This window comes from Mesoplodon mirus, assembly GCF_964341445.2.
Source record: "Mesoplodon mirus genome assembly, chromosome: 14".
Taxonomy (NCBI): Eukaryota; Metazoa; Chordata; class Mammalia; order Artiodactyla; family Ziphiidae; genus Mesoplodon; species Mesoplodon mirus.
In genome coordinates this window covers 44612799-44633797 of record NC_138990.1, presented here as the reverse complement: position 1 = coordinate 44633797, position 20999 = coordinate 44612799, and the positions used below count along the sequence as shown (strand labels likewise).

General features: G+C 39.0%; 1 protein-coding gene across 11 annotated transcripts in view; it reads left to right on the top strand.

Annotated features, from left to right (window-relative positions):
• The window catches only part of DTNB (dystrobrevin beta), a 280538-nt gene that overhangs the window by 63390 nt on the left and 196149 nt on the right, over positions 1–20999 (top strand). For all 11 annotated transcript variants that reach the window (XM_082642340.1, XM_082642339.1, XM_082642333.1 and 8 more), the window contains 2 exons: positions 725–805; positions 4423–4636. In XM_082642340.1, the coding sequence (XP_082498466.1) occupies positions 725–805; positions 4423–4636 (295 nt within the window). The remainder of the gene's footprint in view (positions 1–724; positions 806–4422; positions 4637–20999) is intronic.

The window sequence follows — 20999 nt, the reverse complement described above, 5'->3', positions numbered from 1 at the left end:
CAAGCATCCTGAGAGAGTGCGAGCACAGACAAGCTGTCCCACATTTTATCGCCCATCTTCAGAAGTCAGGCAGGGTTCCTCTGCCACACTTTATTCATTGAGGCAGTCACAGTGTCCCTCAGGCGCAAGTGGAGGGAAATAATCTTTAATTCTTGATGGGGAGGGGCAGCATACTAGAGACATAAAAATATTGGTCTGGAAATACTGTTGTGTCCCTTTTTTGAAAAACACAGGCTGCCACAGACCTGGAAGGGGAACTTAGAGATCAGCTGGTCCAGTTCCCTCATTTTATAGATGAGGACACTGAGGCTGAGAAGAAGGGATGTAACATGGCCACGGTCATGGCCTATGGTTGGTGGTCAGACTGGGGCTGGAATTTAGCTTTCGTGACTCTAGGCTAGGATCTTCCCTGCTATACCACTTTTCTTCATTTTGCGGAATACGTAGTTCATTCACTCAAGTCATGAGTGGTCCTCCCCTCAGAGTTTTCTTAGGCTGGCAGACAGGATGATATAGGCAAAACTGCTGGCATCGTGCTTGGCATGGAGTGGGCACGCAGAAAGCATTTTTAACCCTTCTTCCCCACTTTGTGTTTTATCCAAAGAGGGCCTTGTTGACATGCTTTGTATAGACTGTGCCAACACAATGGAATAGAGTCACTTCCCCAGCATGTGGAAATTAAATGGTAAATCTAGTTGAAGATTTTTTATTTCCCCCTTTTCAGGTGCTCAGAATTTTGATGTCATACGACTATCAACTTACAGAACAGCTTGCAAATTGCGATTTGTGCAAAAACGATGCAACCGTAAGTCATTTCTACTCATTTCTATGATAGCTGGATAGAGCTCTTGATAATATAGAAGATTTTAATGTGTTTTAGTCATATTGTAATGTTAATTGAATTATTTTGTCTTAAGTGTTTATCAAAATATAAGCTTTGTAATGGAGAGAGCTTGTTAATTTATTCTGGGTGTCCCTCAAAATATTTAAGAAACTCAATAAGGTAATAACTAGTTTTGAGATTAATTAATTCTTTATTTTTTTTAAAAAATTGTTTGTTTGTTTGTTTATTTATTTATGGCTGTGTTGGGTCTTTGTTGCTGTGCGCGGGCTTTCTCTAGTTGCGGTGAGCGGGAGCTACTCTTCCTTGCGGTGCGCGGGCTTCTTATTGTGGTGGCCTCTCTTGTTGTGGAGCATGGACTCTAGGCGCGCAGGCTTCACTAGTTGTGGCATTCGGGCTCAGTAGTTGTAGCTCACGAACTCTAGAGTGCAGCCTCCGTAGTTGTGACACACAGGCTTAGTTGCTCCGCGGCATGTGGGTTCTTCCTGGACCAGGGCTTGACCCCGTGTCCCCTGCATCAGCAGGCGGATTCTTAACCACTGTGCCACCAGGGAAGTCTCAAGGTTAATTAATTCTTTAAATGGGAGAATTGATTTCTCCTTGTCACTGTTTTTAATAAAAAGTTTTGTGTAAAATTAATACAGTTTATCAGCTTCTGGAGAGAAAGAAAAACTAATATTTTGATAAAAGCATAATAAAAATTAACTTTCTTGTTTAAACTTAATATAACACAAATCAGCCTTTTCTATAAGCAGTTGCTTCCACAATTGCTACTTATAAAATAAGTAAATTAAAATATTTGTAAAATGTATATAAAATCTTTCTTAATTTGTGTGCAGATGAACTAACTTAGAAATATTGTACTTTTCTCAGATATGTGTGTGTGTGTGTGTGTATTAATGAAAAACTGTTTTGTGTAATGGAAAGAACATTAGCCTTAGAATGGGAAAATCTGTTTTACTCCAGGTTTCGTTTGTCATTTATTATAAACACGTGACCTTGGACAAGTCACTTTATATTTAAATACTTCTACACTACTTTAAGTCCTACTCAAAAATCCTAGCTTAAAGTTCTCTCCAAAGAGTTTACCATACCATCCTAGACCGAAGTCATATTTCTTCTCTGGTTTCCCAAAGCATTGTTTTCAAATTATGGGTTGTGACCTGTTAATGGTTCCTGAAACTATTTTGGTGAGCTGTAGCCAGAATTTAAAGCATGTAATGGAGAAAAAAAAAGAGAAAGAAAAAGAAGTCAGAACGTAGCTTATGTGGTAAAGTATTTTGTGAAACGTGTTTTTTATATATCTAGAGGTGTGTGTATGTGTTGATTTAAATATATTTGCATGTTGTTGTCAAAAAGTTTGAAAACCGCTGTCCTACAGGAACTACCATTTTTATACTTCTTCCCATAATTATTCTTGGAACACAGTAGTCTATGTGTGGGCTGAGCCAGGCTAGTGGCATTAGTAATATAAAGTAAAAAGATGCATTGTTCTAGCAGTTTTATTTTGTCACATATGATTCTTCAGTCCACCTGGAATTTTTTTTACTCCAGAGTGTAAGTAGGAGTTAGATTTCAATTTTTTCCATATATATGTTCAGTTGACCTACACTATTTATTGAAAAGACCATCCTTTTTCTTCATTACTAAAAAAATCTTTTTCTCATATTCATTAGGAGAAATGTACAAGAATGTTCATAGCTGTGTCTATATGTGAGAGGATCTGCTTTTGGACTCTTGTGTTCCATTGGTCTGTTTGTCTGTCCTTGTACCAATAATCACTGTTAGAGCTTTATAGTATGTTCTGGGTACTTTGTTCTGTTTTACTTTTTAAGATTGAGACATTCTTGGCCTTTTTACATTTGTTTTCACACAAATTTTAGAATTTGCTTGTTAATTTCTACTAAAAATGAACAAAACCAAAGATTTCTGCTGGGATTTTTTTCCTTCATTTTTTTAAAAGTATAATTTACGTATAATAAAATTCATCCTTTTAATGTATAGCCCTGTGGGATTTTGTTGGGACTACACTGAATCTGTAGATCAAGTTGGGGAGAATTGATTATTTCCAGTGTTGAGATTTCATTTCTGTGAACCTGGTATATCCCTCCATTTATTTAGGTCTTTAAGTTTTGTTAATTTATATATTTTTTGGTAGAGATGTTGCACATCCTTTATTGGATTTATTCCTGAGTCCTGGTGTATATTTAGAAATACAGTGACTTTCATATCTTGATTTGTATCTAGCAGTCATTCTAGATGCAAATATTAATTTTAGTGATATACATGTAGAATCTTAATGATTTTCAATGTGTATAATTTTGTCATTTCTGAATAATGACAGTTACATTTATTTCCAGTACTTGTACTGATAATTACTTCATATTTATATAGGTTAGGATTTGAAATATGATAGGAATGATGACAGTGGGCATTTCTTATCTTATTCCCAACATCAGAGGAACGGCTTTCAACATTTTACTATTAAGTAATATGTTTGCTGCAGTTTTTTTGTAGATATCCTTAATCAGATTAAGGAAATGTCCAAGTAGTGTGTTTCTTCATTTCTAAAGATAAAGTTTATTTTAAAAGTTTTCTTTTTGATAATGATTTCTGACTTAATTTCATTTTGATCACAGAGCATGGCTTATATGACTTTAATCCTTTAAAATTTATTGAGATTAGTTTTATGACTCAGGATAAGGTCAGTTTTTTTACCTGTTCTTTGTGTTCTTGAAAATAAAGCATATTTTCTAATCACTGGGGGCAGGACTTCATATAGTGTCCATTATGCCTGCCTTGTTAGTTGTAAGTTTGTCTATGGCTGTACTTATTTTTTTTGTATGTTTGCTCTGTCACTTGCTAAGAGAGGTGTGTTAATATCTCCCACAAAGCCTGTGAATTTGTCTGTTGAGTTTCTGTTACATTTTGCATTGTGTATTTTTGAAGCTACAAAGGGGAGGCAAAACTTTACCTCTATCCTCTCAAGGTTTCCAGTGGAGCCTGAGAATTAAATCGACATAAGACAGATTAACAGGAGAAAAGCATATGGATTTTTACATGTACATGGGAGCCCCCATAGGAAAATGAAAACCCAAAGGAGTGAGTAGGCCTAAGTGCTTATATATTAAGTTGAACAAAGAGTGGCAGTTGTGGAAAAATAACTAAAATATGTCAGGAGACTAAAGATAAGAGTTATTTTAACGAAGTCTGCAGATTTCACTCAGACTCAATTCACTGTCTCTGGTGATGAGGATGTTTCTTTTCTCTTGGAATAGGGAGGGCATTTTTCACATGGGACTTTTATTTCCTGCTTTTGGGAAGAAAAGGGAAGGTCAGAGTGTCCTTCTTGGCATCTGCTGTTTTTTAGGTGTCTTTAGCTCAAACTACTCCGTATGCCAAAGTGGCATATCTTGGGGTGACACATTCACTATTCTATTAAATGTAAATAAATGTAAAGTTCTTATATCTTTCTGCTGAATTAAAACTTTTGAATTGTTGAATTGTTGAAAAAGTTACAAAATAAACACAAAGTTTGTGTTGACAAAATAAACACAAAGTTTATTTTCTTTGTGTTCCAGTCCATCTTGTTGATATCTGGAACATGATTGAAGCCTTCCGAGACAATGGCCTTAATACACTGGACCATACCACTGAGATCAGTGTGTCTCGCCTCGAGACCGTCATCTCATCCATCTACTACCAGCTGAACAAGCGCCTTCCTTCTACTCACCAAATCAGTGTGGAACAGTCCATCAGCCTCCTCCTCAACTTTATGATTGCTGCATATGACAGGCTAGTACCTGCCCTGCTTAATCCATTTTAAGAATGTTTCTCTTCTAATCATCCTTCTTCTGTACTGCCTTGCCAAGGGTTGTCAACTTAGAATCACAGATAAAAGGGAAATGAATTAGTACAAGTCCCTTCTAAAGACTGGTTAAATGCCAGAGTGACTTACTGTCTTGGGGCATGTCACATATTAACCTCTGTAACATTAGGGAGATTCACAACACTTGAGACATAATTGTTTGGTAAAATTGTCGGTACCTTAATATAGCTGTTCTCTATCCAGTGAAATATAGCCAAGTGGTGCATTTGATTATGAGGCTTTCTATTTGACTTTTAAACTAACTTTTCTTTACTATGTAATAGCAATTGCCTTTGGACTATAGTATCTTGTTTTCTCTTTATTTATGTTTAGAATTCTATTTTAATTCTTTTCAATGTAGAACATTGTGTTCTAAACCTTAAAACAGTAGAAGAAAACTAAATGTCCTCCAAATTAAATAGAAATGAGTTGTTATATTTGTATTTATGGAGAATTAAGTTGGTATGATAAAAAATAAAAAAGAAATCATAAATGATGGAAGCACAGAGGTTAATATTTATTTTCTGGGAACCAGGAGTTCAGATGTCTGATCCCTGCTGTACTATCAGCAATGTGATTTGGATGGGTTAATTCTCTCTGCTTCATTTTTCTCTCTGTAGGAAAATGAGTTCATATATTTGTAGAATGCTATTAGTTATACTTTATAATATTGAGGGTTCTGTGAATTAATGGTAAAACCATACAAGTGTCAAGGCCAAGTCACAACATAGGCACTCACTAAATTCACGTTTTAAAAATTTGTTTATTTATTTATTTTTGGCTGTGTTGGGTCTTTGTTTCTGTGCAAGGGCTTTCTCTAGTTGCGGCGAGCAGGGGCCACTCTTCATTGCGGTGCGCGGGCCTCTCACTGTTGCAGCCTCTCGTTGCGGAGCACAGGCTCCAGACGCGCAGGCTCAGTAGTTGTGGTTCACAGGCCCAGTTGCTCCGCGGCATGTGGGATCTTCCCAGACCAGGGCTCGAACCCGTGTCCCCTGCATTGGCAGGCAGATTCTCAACCACTGAGCCACCAGGGAAGCCCCCACATTTTTATAAGATGTTATCAAATTAGATGTTCCATCCATTTAATAAAAAATTATTTAAAGAAATTTGAACTTTTAAAACATGAGTGTACATGCAGCATATGTCCCGGAATTCTAATGCCATTTTTTTAGCAGTTAATCTGGTAGGTTAAGTTTATATTGTCCAAGGAATGACTCTTCTGATGTAAAAACCTTAGTAAAAACCATTATTCTGTGGTGAGTAAGCAGCACCTTATCGTGAGACTGACTCACTGAGTAAGTCAGTTCAGGGCCACACAACACAAATTAATTTAAGAAACTTTTTAAAGTCAGAAATAAAAGTCATCTTAGAGCCTAAAAGTGATAAAGCAGAGATTATAGACTTTGACTCCATAATTATATCAGATAAGTACTACGGCTAAAGAAGGGAGGAGAAGAGAGAGTGAAGAGATAGCAAAAGGGAGAATGGGAAGACCAAAGGTAAGGGCAGAAGGTACAGAGGTGTCCTAGGACACAGTCGGAGAAAGCTGGACACAGGCACAAAGAGACAAAGGAAAAGAAAAAACAGGCAGTAGATCAGCAGGAGGGCACACTGAAGAGAACGAGGAAAGCAAAAAGAGATGAATGAGTTAAGAAGAGTAAAGAATGTAGTATGGCAGGGGGGAGTTTGGTAATTCTCAACTCATATCCTGTTTAAAATGTTGACCGTGGGCATCAGAATAAATCATCACATCTTTACTGACCTTGAAATCTTTATATGACGAGCTTATTTAGTTAGCTCTCCGGAAATTTGAAATTGGCTTTCATGTACTGGAAAAAAGAAAGGATCTGGTTATCAGAATTTTATTTTTGAAAATCAGGGCATTTTGTTGTTAAATACTTCCAAAAGTAGTAGTCTCTTTATAGATTGGCCACTTTGTTATTTAAGCTGGAGAGTCCCTTTGGTATGTAGAATTCCTATTGTTTTAACTGATCTTTTCAAGCTTTTGTGTTCATAATTTCCCAAAGTTAAAATTTGAATACAGCAATTAACTTAATTATTAAATTCCCTCACCTCCACATTCATAGTCAAATTTTTGGTCAGGTTGCTTCTGATTATTATAATAGATTTTGAGACCCTAAAACAATTGTCAGGAACAAATAGGATCTAAGACTTTCTCCCTTAAGCATGTATTTTCTTAGGAATTAATTTTTTTAATACTTAGATTTAAAATATTTCACATTGGACAATTAAAAACATTGAAAAGTATGAAGAATGATATTATAAACATCTGTGTGTAGACTTTAAGCTATGAGGAATAGCCAAAACATTCTGTTAGCCTCAGTTTTTTCCTCTTTCAGGTCCTCAGTACCACAGTTACAGTACCATAGGTACATGGTCTGGTGCGAAGGTACAGCAGGTGATGCTCTAACCAACATTCTTTTCTTTTCTTCTTCTTTTTTTTTTTTTTTTGATAACAAGGATATCCAAATTCCCAGTGTGAGGGATAGGAAACCTTCCTTCCTCTTCTTCAGTTGAGCTGATTTAGTGATTTAGAGCTTGGGATTTATAAACCTCCTTTCTGTTTCCAACCTCGGTGTTAGTTCCACCTCTTCAGCTATAAGCAATAGAAAGCCTACTCAGATGGGCTTTCACAGTAACTGGAGCAATAGGCTCACATAACAGAGGAGCCAGAGACAGGATTGTGGTTGAATCAGGGCCTTGGCTGCATTTCTTCTTTTTTTTAAAATATTTATTTATTTGGCTGCACCGGGTCTTTAGTTGCGGCATGGGGGATCTTTTTTTTTTTTTTTTTTTTTGCGGTATGCGGGCCTCTCACTGTTGTGGCCTCTCCCGTTGCGGAGCACAGGCTCTGGACGCGCAGGCCCAGCGGCCATGGCTCACGGGCCTAGCCGCTCCGCGGCATATGGGATCCTCCCAGAGCGGGGCACGAACCCGTATCCCCTGCATCGGCAGGCAGACTCTCAACCACTGCGCCACCAGGGAGGCCCGGCATGGGGGATCTTTTAGTTGCGGCATGCGAGATCTTAAGTTGTGGCATGTGGGATCTAGTTCCCTGACCAGGGATCGAACCTGGGCCCGCTGCATTGGGAGCGTGGAGTCTTAGCCACTGGACCACCAGGGAAATCCCTGCATGTCTTTATAGTGGTCTTGGCTTTGACCTTCTCTTCTATTAGCTTCATCCTTATGCTGACTTCAAAAAATGCCTGCTACAGCTACTAAATGCTTCCTGTCAAGTCTAGGTGGGGGAGAGAGCCAGTTTTCTTTCAACACTGAACAAAAGTACCTGAGCCTCCCTCCAGGTATGTGCGTTTGGGCCATGTATGTGTAAGTGGTAGGCTTTTTAGCTGAAACAAAGGATTTGTGCCTTTGGGACAGAGGATAGTTAAATTCTCACCCTCACCCTGTGTTGCCTCATCATGGGGATGGTTGGACTAGATATGAAGGTGTTGACCACAGTGTTCACTACTAAACTCCTTGAAGTGCATTATAAACTTGTGGTTCCCTTTCTTGTTAAATAGTCCTACTCTCCATCCAGTTCCTTAAACCTGAGAGTCGTTATAACTCTTCCTTCTCCATCAGCTCCCACATCCAGTCGGTTACCAAGTTCTTTCACTTCTACCTCTTGAATATCCTTCAGGTCTATGTACTTCTCTCCATCCCCACTGCTACCATCCCAGACCACCAGCATCATCTTTCACCTGGACTACTGCTACAGCTTCTAAGTGATTTTTTTCCCATATACTCTTTTTTCTCTCATTCATTCTTAGAAATAATAAACATCCACCAACCCACTATCTAACCCAGGAACTTGAACCTTGACAATAATTTACATTTATCTCTGCTAACCCATCCCACTGACCTACACTTAACTAAGGCGAACCCTATTCTGATTTTGTATTATCATTTCCTTGCGTCTTAAAAAACATTTTTGTTCACATGTATGGACATTAATAAAGTATTGTTTAATTTTAAATATTTTTACAATTATAAAAAGAGTGCCATACTAATGTACTATTATCTGATTTATCTTTTTCAGCCAGTAACATATTTTAAAGATTCATTCATGTTGCATTTATCTAGTTCAGTTATTTTAACTGTTATATAACATTCTGTTGTGTTTCTATACCATTCTGGTGTTTTCCAGATTTTTGCTCTAAGAAACAACACTGCTTGGAATATTCTTACTTGTGTCCAAGTGTTTCTCTTGGTTCTAAACTGAGGAATAGGATTGCTGAGCTGTGGGGTATATGAAAGCTCAGCTTTACTCTGAACTGATATTTAGAAAGTATAAAATTATTTTTCCAAATTGTACCCATACATAAGAGATCCTTTTGATTCACATTCTGTAAGCCTTACAATTCCTGGACTTCTTAGTTTTTGCTAAATGACATTTCATTGTTATCTTGATTTGCATTTTCTTTTTTTTTTTTTTTTTTTCTTTTTTTTTTTTTTTTCTGTACGCGGGCCTCTCACTGTTGTGGCCTCTCCCATTGCGGAGCACAGGCTCCGGACGCACAGGCTCAGCGGCCATGGCTCACGGGCCCAGCCGCTCCGCGGCATATGGGATCCTCCCAGACCGGGGCACGAACCCGTATCCCCTGCATCGGCAGGCGGACTCTCAACCACTGCGCCACCAGGGAGGCCCTGCATTTTCTTGATTACTGAGCATGTTCATATGTTTCTTGGCCATATCTATTACTTCTGTGAAACGCCTCTTTGTGTCTTTTGCCCATTATTCTAGTGTTATTTTTTCTTTTTATATTGATTGGTAAGAATTCTTCCTATAATTTAGATAACAGTCCTTTCTTGATTATGTGTGTTGCACATATATTCTTCCAATTTATAGCTTGATTTTTTTTTACTTTTCTTAAGATGTCTTCTTCATAAAATGTTTTTTAACGAAAAATGTCAAACATATACAAACATAGAAAGAATATTATAATAACAATGTGCCTGTTACACAGCTTCCATAATTACCAATACATGGCCAGTCTTATTTCATCTATATCCCCAGGCTCTCTGCCTCCCTTCTCCCCACTTTCTTATTTCGAGGCAAATCTCACATGTCGTTATCATTTCATATGTAAATATTCCAGTGCATACCTATTTCTAAAAGATGGGATGCTTTAAAAAAATTACCATAATGCCCTTATCTCACCTGAAAATTAATATAAATATTCATTAATATGTTAAAATATCCATTTCACTAATTCTCTTATAAATTTTTATTTTATTTTATTTTATTTTATTTATTTATTTTTGCTTTACACGGGCCTCTCACTGCTGTTGCCTCCCCCATTGCGGAGCACAGGCTCCGGACGCAAAGGCCCAGCAGCCATGGCTCACGGGCCCAGCCGCTCCGCGACATGTGGGATCTTCCCAGACTGGGGCATGAACCCACGTCCCCTGCATTGGCAGGTGGACTCTCAACTGCTGCGCCACAAGGGAAGCCCTAACTTTTTATTTTTTATGTTGTTTAATTTGAGACTCAAATAAGGTCCATGTATTGCAGTTGATTTTTTTAAAAAATTTATTTATTTATTATTATTTTTTAACACCTTTATTGGAGTATAATTGCTCTACAATGGTGTGTTAGTTTCTGCTTTATAACAGTGAATCAGCCATACATTTACATATATCCCCATATCTCCTCCCTCTTGCGTCTCCCTCCCACCGTCCCCATTCCACCCCTCTAGGCGGTCACAAAGCACGGAGCTGATCTCCCTGTGCTATGCGGCTGCTTCCCACTAGCTATCGATTTTACATTTGGTAGTGTACGTATGTCCATGCCACTCTCTCACTTTGTCCCAGCTTACCCTTCCCCTCCCGGTGTCCTCAAGTCCATTCTCTACATCTGCGTCTTTATTCCTGTCCTGCCCCTAGGTTCTTCAGAACCATTTTTTTTTTTTTTAAGATTCCATATATATGTGTTAGCATACGGTATTTTGTTTTTCTCTTTCTGACTTACTTCACTCTGTATGACAGACTAGGTCCATCCACCTCACTACAAATAATTCAATTTCGTTTGTTTTTATGGCTGAGTAATATTCCATTGTATATATGTGCCACATCTTCTTTATCCGTTCATCTGTCGATGGACACTTAGGTTGCTTCCATGTCCTGGCTATTGTAAATAGAGCTGCAACGAACATTGTGGTACATGACTATTTTTGAATTATGGTTTGCTCAGGGTATATGACCAGTAATGGGATTGCTGGGTCATATGGTAGTTCTAGTTTTAGTTTTTTGAGGAAGCTCCATAGTGTTCTCCATAGTGGCTGTATCAATTTACATTCCCACCAACAACAAGAGGGTTCCCTATTCTCCACACCCTCTCCAGCATTTATTGTTTGTAGATTTTTTGATAATGGCCATTCTGACTGGTGTGAGGTGATACCTCATTGTAGTTTTGCTTTCCATTCTCTAATGATTAGTGATGTTGAGCATCCCTTCATGTGTTTGTTGGCAATCTGTATATCTTCTTTGGAGAAATGTCTATTTAGGTCTTCTGCTCATTTTTGGATTGGGTTGTTTGTATTTTTGTTATTGAGCTGCATGAGCTGATTGTAAATTTTGGAGATTAATCCTTTGTTAGTTGCTTCGTTTACAAATATTTTCTCTCATTCTGAGGGTTGTCTTTTGGTCTTGTTTATGGTTTCCTTTGCTGTGCAAAAGCTTTGCAGTTTCATTAGGTCCCATTTGTTTATTTTTGTTTTTATTTCCATTTCTCTAGGAGGTGGGTCAAAAAGGATCTTGCTGTGATTTATGTCATAGACTGTTCTGCCTGTGTTTTCCTCTAAGAGTTTGATAGTGTCTAGCCTTACATTTAGCTCTTTAATCATTTTAAGTTTATTTTTGTGTATGGTGTTAGGGACTGTTCTAATTTCATTCTTTTACATGTAGATGTCCAGTCAGCACCACTTATTGAAGAGGCTGTCTTTTCTCCATTGTATATTCTTGCCTCCTTTATCAAAAATAAGGTGACCATATGTGCGTGGGATTATCTCTGGGCTTTCTATCCTTTTCATTGATCTATATTTCTGTTTTTGTCCCAGTACCATACTGTCTTGATTACTGTAGCTTTGTAGTATAGTCTGAAGTCTGGGAGCCTGATTCCTCCAGCTCTGTTTATCGTTCTCAAGATTGCTTTGGCTATTCGGGGTCTTTTGTATTTCCATACAAATTGTGAAATTTTTTGTTCTGGTTCTGTGAAAAATGCCATTGGTAGTTTGATAGGGATTGCACTGAATCTGTGGATTGCTTTGGGAATTATGCTCATTTTCACAGTGTTAATTCTTCTAATCCAAGAATATGGTTTATCTCTCCAGCTGTTTGTATCATCTTTAATTTCTTTCATCAGTGTCATAGTTTTCTGCATACAGATCTTTTGTCTCCTTAGGTAGGTTTATTCCTAGGTATTTTATTCTTTATGTTGCAATGTAAATGGGAGTGTTTCCTTAATTTTTCTTTCAGATTTTTCATCATTAGTTTATAGGCATGCAAGAGATTTCTGTGCATTAATTCTGTATCCTGCTACTCTACCAAGTTCATTGATTAGCTCTAGTAGTTTTCTCGTAGCATCTTTAGGATTCTGTTCGTATAGTATCATGTCATTTGCAAACAGTGACATTTTTACTTCTTCTTTTCCGATTTGGATTCCTTTTATTTCTTTTTCTTCTCTGATTGCTGTGACTAAAACTTCCCAAACTGTGTTGAATAATAGTGGCAAGACTGGACAACCTTGTCTTGTTCCTGATCTTAGAGCAAATGGTTTCAGTTTTTCACCATTGAGAACGATATTTGCTGTGGGTTTGTCATATATTGCCTTTATTATGTTGAGGTAAATTCCCTCTATGCTTACTTTGTGGAGGGTTTTTTATCATAAATGGCTGTTGAATTTTGTCAAAAGCTTTTTCTGCATCTATTGAGATGATCATATGGTTTTTATCCTTCATGATCATATGGTTTTCATCCTTCAGTTTGTTAATATGGTGTATCACATTGATTGATTTGCGTATGTTGAAGAATCCTAGCATTCCTGGGATAAACCCCACTTGATCATGGTATATGATCCTTTTAATGTGCTGTTTGGATTCTGTTTCCTAGTATTTTTTTTTTTTTCTTTTTATTAGTTTCTGCTTTATAACAAAGTGAATCAGTCATACATATACATCTGTTCCCACATCCCTTCCCTCATGCATCTCCCTCCCTCCCACCCTCCCCATCCCACCCCTCCAGGCGGTCACAAAGCACCGAGCTGATCTCCCTGTGCTCTGCGGCTGCTTCCCACTATCTATCTACCCTATGTTTGGTAGTGTACATATGTCCATGCCTCTCTTTCGCTTTGTCACAGCTTACCCTTCCCCCTCCCCATATCCTCAAGTCCATTCTCAAGTAGGTCTGTGTCTTTATTCCCGTTTTACCCCTAGGTTCTTCATGACATTTTTTTTTAAAATTCCGTATATATGTGTTAGCATACGGTATTTGTCTTTCTCTTTCTGACTTACTTCACTCTGTATGACAGACTCTAGGTCTATCCACCTCATTACAAATAGCTCAGTTTCATTTGTTTTTATGGCTGAGTAATATTCCATTGTATATATGTGCCACATCTTCTTTATCCATTCATCCGATGATGGACACTTAGGTTGTTTCCAGCTCCGGGCTATTGTGAATAGAGCTGCGATGAACATTTTGGTACATGTCTCTTTTTGAATTATGGTTTTCTCAGGGTATATGCCCAGTAGTGGGATTGCTGGGTCATATGGTAGTTCTATTTGTAGTTTTTTAAGGAACCTCCATACCGTTCTCCATAGTGGCTGTACCAATTCACATTCCCACCAGCAGTGCAAGAGTGTTCCCTTTTCTCCACACCCTCTCCAGCATTTATTGTTTCTAGATTTCTTGATGATGGCCATTCTGACTGGTGTGAGATGATATCTCATTGTAGTTTTGATTTGCATTTCTCTAATGATTAATGATGTTGAGCATTCTTTCATGTGTTTGTTGGCAGTCTGTATATCTTCTTTGGAGAAATGCCTATTTAAGTCTTCTGCCCATTTTTGGATTGGGTTGTTTGTTTTTTTGCTATTGAGCTGCATGAGCTGTTTATAAATTTTGGAGATTAATCCTTTGTCAGTTGCTTCATTTGCAAATATTTTCTCCCATTCTGAGGGTTGTCTTTTGGTCTTGTTTATGGTTTCCTTTGCTGTGCAAAAGCTTTGAAGTTTCATTAGGTCCCATTTGTTTATCTTTGTTTTTATTTCCATTTCTCTAGGAGGTGGGTCCAAAAGGATCTTGCTGTGATTTATGTCATAGAGTGTTCTACCTATGTTTTCCTCTAAGAGTTTGATAGTTTCTGGCCTTACATTTAAGTCTTTAATCCATTTTGAGCTTATTTTTGTGTATGGTGTTAGGGAATGATCTAATCTCAAACTTTTACATGTCCCTGTCCAGTTTTCCCAGCACCACTTATTGAAGAGGCTGTCCTTTCTCCACTGTACATTCCTGCCTCCTTTATCAAAGATAAGTTGGCCATATGTGCGTGGGTTTATCTCTGGGCTTTCTATCCTGATCCACTGATCTATCTTTCTGTTTTTATGCCAGTACCACACTGTCTTGATTACTGTAGCTTTGTAGTATAGTCTGAAGTCAGGGAGCCTGATTCCTCCAGCTCCGTTTTTCGTTCTCAAGATTGCTTTGGCTATTCGGGGTCTTTTGTTTTTCCAAACAAGTTTTGAAATTTTTTGTTCTAGTTCTGTGAAAAATGCCAGTGGTAGTTTGATAGGGATTGCATTGAATCTGTAGATTGCTTTGGGTAGTAGAGTCATTTTCACAATATTGATTCTTCCAATCCAGGAGCATGGTATATCTCTCCATCTATTTGTATCATCTTTAATTTCTTTCATCAGTGTCTTATAATTTTCTGCATACAGGTCTTTTGTCTCCTTAGGTAGGTTTATTCCTAGATATTTTATTCTTTTTGTTGCAATGGTAAATGGGAGTGTTTTCTTGATTTCATTTTCAGATTTTTCATCATTAGTGTACAGGAATGCCAGAGATTTCTGTACATTAATTTTGTATCCTGCTACTTTACCAAATTCATTGATTAGCTCCAGTAGTTTTTTGGTAGCATCTTTAGGATTCTCTATGTATAGTATCATGTCATCTGCAAACAGTGACAGCTTTACTTCTTCTTTTCCGATTTGGATTCCTTTTATTTCCTTTTCTTCTCTGATTGCTGTGGCTAAAACTTCCAAAACTATGTTGAATAAGAGTGGTGAGAGTGGGCAGCCTTGTCTTGTTCCTGATCTTAGAGGAAATGGTTTCAGTTTTTCACCATTGAGGACAATGTTGGCTGTGGGTTTGTCATATATGGCCTTTATTATGTTGAGGAAAGTTCCCTCTATGCCTACTTTCTGCAGGGTTTTTATCATAAATGGGTGTTGAATTTTGTCGAAAGCTTTCTCTGCATCTATTGAGATGATCATATGGTTTTTCTCCTTCAACTTGTTAATATGGTGTATCACATTGATTGATTTGCGTATATTGAAGAATCCTTGCATTCCTGGAATAAACCCCACTTGATCATGGTGTATGATCCTTTTAATGTGCTGTTGGATTCTGTTTGCTAGTATTTTGTTGAGGATTTTTGCATCTATGTTCATCAGTGATATTGGCCTGTAGTTTTCTTTCTTTGTGACATCCTTGCCTGGTTTTGGTATCAAGGTGATGGTGGCCTCGTAGAATGAGTTTGGGAGTGTTCCTTCCTCTGATATTGTTTGGAAGAGTTTGAGAAGGATGGGTGTTAGCTCTTCTCTAAATGTTTGATAGAATTCGCCTGTGAAGCCATCTGGTCCTGGGCTTTTGTTTGTTGGAAGATTTTTAATCACAGTTTCAATTTCAGTGCTTGTGATTGGTCTATTCATATTTTCTATTTCTTCCTGAGTCAGTCTTGGCAGGTTGTGCATTTCTAAGAATTTGTCCATCTCTTCCAGGTTGTCCATTTTATGGGCATAGAGTTGCTTATAGTAATCTCTCATGATCTTTTGTATTTCTGCAGTGTCAGTTGTTACTTCTCCTTTTTCATTTCTAATTCTATTGATTTGAGTCTTCTCCCTTCTTTTCTTGATGAGTCTGGCTAATGGTTTATCAATTTTGTTTATCTTCTCAAAGAACCAGCTTTTAGTTTTATTTATCTTTGCTATCGTTTCCTTCATTTCTTTTTCATTTATTTCTGATCTGATTTTTATGATTTCTTTCCTTCGGCTAACTTTGGGATGTTTTTGTTCTTCTTCCTCTAATTGCTTTAGGTGCAAGGTTAGGTTGTTTATTCGAGATGTTTCCTGTTTCTTAAGGTGGGATTGTATTGCTATAAACTTCCCTCTTAGAACTGCTTTTGCTGCATCCCATAGGTTTTGGGTCGTCGTGTCTCCATTGTCATTTGTTTCTAGGTATTTTTTAATTTCCCCTTTGATTTCTTCAGTTATCACTTCGTTATTAAGTAGTGTATTGTTTAGCCTCCATGTGTTGGTATTTTTTACAGCTCTTTTCCTGTAATTGATATCTAGTCTCATAGCATTGTGGTCAGAAAAGATACTTGATACAATTTCAATTTTCTTAAATTTACCAAGGCTTGATTTGTGACCCAAGATATGATCTATCCTGGAGAATGTTCCATGAGCACTTGAGAAAAATGTGTATTCTGTTGTTTTTGGGTGGAATGTCCTATAAATATCAATTAAGTCCATCTTGTTTAATGTATCATTTAAAGCTTGTGTTTCCTTATTTATTTTCATTTTGGATGATCTGTCCATTGGTGAAAGTGGGGTGTTAAAGTCCCCTACTATAATTGTGTTACTGTCGATTTCTCCTTTTATGGCTGTTAGTATTTGCCTTATGTATTGAGGTGCTCCTATGTTTGGTGCATAAATATTTACAATTGTTATATCTTCTTCTTGGATCGATCCCTTGATCATTATGTAGTGTCCTTCTTTGTCTCTTCTAGTAGTCTTTATTTTAAAGTCTATTTTGTCTGATATGAGAATTGCTACTCCAGCTTTCTTTTGGTTTCCGTTTGCATGGAATATCTTTTTCCATCCCCTTACTTTCAGTCTGTATGTGTCTCTAGGTCTGAAGTGTGTCTCTTGTATACAGCATATATCTGGGTCTTGTTTTTGTATTCATTCAGCCAATCTGTGTCTTTTGGTGGGAGCATTTAGTCCATTTACATTTAAGGTAATTATCGATATGTATGTTCCTATTCCCATTTTCTTAATTGTTTTGGGTTCGTTATTGTAGGTCTTTTCCTTCTGTTGTGTTTCTTGCCTAGAGAAGTTCCTTTAGCATTTGTTGTAAAGCTGGTTTGGTGGTGCTGAACTCTCTCAGCTTTTGCTTGTCTGTAAACGTTTTAATTTCTCCATCAAATCTGAATGAGATCCTTGCTGGGTAGAGTAATCTTGGTTGCAGGTTTTTCTCCTTCATCACTTTAATTATGTCCTGCCACTCCCTTCTGGCTTGTAGAGTTTCTGCTGAGAGATCAGCTGTTATCCTGATGGGGATTCCCTTGTGTGTTATTTGTTGTTTTTGCCTTGCTGCTTTTAATATGATTTCTTTGTGTTTAATTTTTGACAGTTTGATTAATATGTGTCTTGGCGTATTTCTTCTTGGATTTATTCTGTATGGGACTCTCTGTGCCTCCTGGACTTGATTAACTATTTCCTTTCCCATATTAGGGAAGTTTTCAACTATAATCTCTTCAAATATTTTCTCAGTCCCTTTCTTTTTCTCTTCTTCTTCTGGAACCCCTATAATTCGAATGTTGGTGCGTTTAATGTTGTCCCAGAGGTCTCTGAGACTGTCCTCTGTTCTTTTCATTCTTTTTTCTTTATTTTGCTCTGCAGCAGTTATTTCCACTATTTTATCTTCCACCTCACTTATCCGTTCTTCTGCCTCAGTTATTCTGCTATTGATCCCATCTAGAGTATTTTTTATTTCATGTATTGTGTTTTTAATCGATGCTTGATTCATCTTTAGTTCTTCTAGGTCCTTGTTAACTGTTTCTTGCATTTTGTCTATTCTATTTCCAAGATTTTGGATCTGGGAAATAGAATCTTGGATCATCTTTACCATCATTATTCTGAATTCTTTTTCAGGTAGACTGCCTATTACCTCTTCATTTGTTAGGTCTGGTGGGTTTTTATCTTGCTCCTTCTCCTGCTGTGTGTTTTTCTGTCTTCTCATTTTGCTTATGTTACTGTGTTTGGGGTCTCCTTTTTGCAGGCTGCCGGTTCGTAGTTCCCGTTGTTTTTGGTGTCTGTCGCCAGTGGCTAAGGTTGGTTTAGTGGGTTGTGTAGGCTTCCTGGTGGAGGGGACTAGTGCCTGTGTTCTGGTGGATGAGGCTGGATCTTGTCTTTCTGGTGAGCAGGTCCACGTCTGGTGGTGTGTTTTGGGGTGTCTGCGGACTTTTTATGATTTTAGGCCACCTCTCTGGTAATGGGTGGCGTTGTGTTCCTGTCTTGCTAGTTGTTTGGCATAGGGTGTCCAGCACTGTAGCTTGCTGGTCGTTGAGTGAAGCTGGGTGCTGGTGTTGAGATGGAGATCTCTGGAAGATTTTTGCCGTTTGATATTATGTGGAGCTGGGAGGTCTCTTGTGGACCAGTGTCCTGAAGTTGGCTCTCCCACCTCAGAGGCACAGCACTGACTCCGGGCTCCTCAATTTGGGATGATGTGTTGTCTATTCATGTATTCCACAGATGCAGGGTACATCAAGTTGATTGTGGAGCTTTAATCCGCTGCTTCTGAGGCTGCTGGGAGAGGTTTCCCTTTCTCTTCTTTGTTCTCACAGCTCCTGGGTCTCAGCTTTGGATTTGGCCCCGCCTCTGCGTGTAGGTCGCCGGAGGGCGTCTGTTCTTCGCTCAGGCAGGACAGGATTAAAGGAGCAGCCGCTTCGGGGACTCTTGCTCACTCAGGCCGGGCGGGAGGGCGGGGCACGGAGTGCGGGGCGAGCCTGCAGCGGCAGAGGTCGGCGTGACGTTGCACCAGCCCGAGGCGCACCGTGCGTTCTCCCAGGGAAGCCGCCCCTGGATCCCGGGACCCCGGCAGTGGCGGGCTGCACAGGCTCCCGGAAGGGCGGTGTGGGCAGTGACCTGCGCTCGCACACAGGCTTCTTGGCGGCAGCAGCAGCAGCCCCAGCGTCCCACGCCCGTCACTGGGCTCCGCGCTTTCAGTCGCGACTCGCGCCCGTCTGTGGAGCCCCTTTAAGCAGCGCTCTTAATCCCCTCTCCTCGTGCACCAGGAAACCAAGAGGGAAGAAAAAGTCTCTTGCCTCTTCGGCAGCTCCAGAGTTTTCCCGGACTCCCTCCCGGCTAGCTGTGGCACATTAGCCCCCTTCACGCTGAGTTCTCGCCGCCAGCCCCAGTCCTCTCTCTGCGCTCTGACCGAAGCCCGAGCCTCAGCTTCCAGCGCTGCGCGCCCCGGCGGGCGAGCAGACAAGCCTCTCGGGCTGGTGAGTGCCGCTCGGCACCGATCCTCTGTGTGGGGGTCTCTCCGCTTTGCCCTACCCAGGTATGTGGGGAGTTTCTTGCCTTTTGGGAGGTCTGGGGTCTTATGCCAGCGTTCAGTAGGTGTTCTGTAGGAGTTGTTCCATGTGTAGCTGTATTTCTGGTGTATCCGTGGGGAGGAAGGTGATCTCCGCGTCTTACTCTTCCGCCATCTTACCCGGAAGTCTGTTTCCTAGTATTTTGTTGAGGATTTTTGCATCTATGTTCGTCAGAGATATTGGCCTGTAGTTTTCTTTTTTTGTGACCTCTTTGTCTGGTTTTGGTATCAGGGTGATGGTGGCCTCATAGAATGAGTTTGGGAGTGTTCCTCTCTCTGCTATATTTTGGAAGAGTTTGAGAAGGATAGGTGTTAGCGCTCCTGTAAATGTTTGGTAGAATTCACCTGTGAAGCCATCTGGTCCTGGACTTTGGTTTGTTGGAATATTTTTAATCACAGTTTCAATTTCAGTGCTTGTGATTGGTCTGTTTATATTTTCTATTTCTTCCTGGTTCAGTCTCGGAAGGTTGTGCTTTTCTAAGAATTTGTCCGTTTCTTCCAGGTTGTCCATTTTATTGGCATATAGTTGCTTGTAGTAATCTCTCATGATCCTTTGTATTTCTGCAGTTTCAGTTGTTACTTCTTTTTCATTTCTAATTCTGTTGATTTGAGTTTTCTCCCTTTTTGTCTTGATGAGTCTGGCTAATAGGTTATCAATTTTGTTTTTCTTAAAGAACCATCTTTTAGCTTTATTTTCTTTGCTGTTTCTTTCATTTCTTTTTCATTTATTTCTGATCTGATCTTTATGATTTCTTTCCTTCTGCTAACTTTAGGGGTTTTTTGTTCTTCTTTCTCTAATTGCTTTAGGTGTAAGTTTAGGTTATTTATTTGAGATGTTTCTTGTTTCTTGAGGTAGGATTGTATTCCTGTAAACTTCCATCTTAGAACTGATTTTGCTGCATCCCATAGGTTTTGGGTCGTCGTGTTTTCATTGTTGTTTGTTTCTAGGTATTTTCGATTTCCTCTGTTATCTCTTGGTTAGTTAGTAGTGTATTGTTTAGCCTCCATTTGTTTGTATTTTTTACAATTTTTTTCCTGTAATTGATGCCTAGTCTCATAGCGTGTGGTCAGATAAGATACTTGATACGATTTCAATTTTCTTAAATTTACCAAGGCTTGATTTGTGACCCAAGATATGATCTATCCTGGAGAATGTTCATGAGCACTTGAGAAGAAAGTGTATTCTGTTGTTTTTGGATGGAATGTCCTATAAATGTCAATTAAGTCCATCTTGTTTAATGTATCATTTGAAGCTTGTTTCCTTATTTATTTTCATTTTGGATGATCTGTCCATTGGTGAAAGTGGGGTGTTAAAGTCCCCTGCTATGATTGTGTTACTATCGATTTCCCCATTTATGGCTGTTTCCATTTGCCTTATGTATTGAGGTGCTCCTATGTTGGGTGCGTAAATATTTACAATTGTTATATCTTCTTCTTGGATCTTCCCTTGATCATTATGTAGTGTCCTGCTTTGTCTCTTATAATAGTCTTTATTTTATTTTATTTTTTATTTTTTATTTTTTGCGGTACGCGGGCCTCTCACTGTTGTGGCCTCTCCCGTTGCAGAGCACAGGCTCCGGACGCGCAGGCTCAGCGGCCATGGCTCACGGGCCCAGCCGCTCCGCGGCATGTGGGATCTTCCCAGACCGGGGCACAAACCTGTATCCC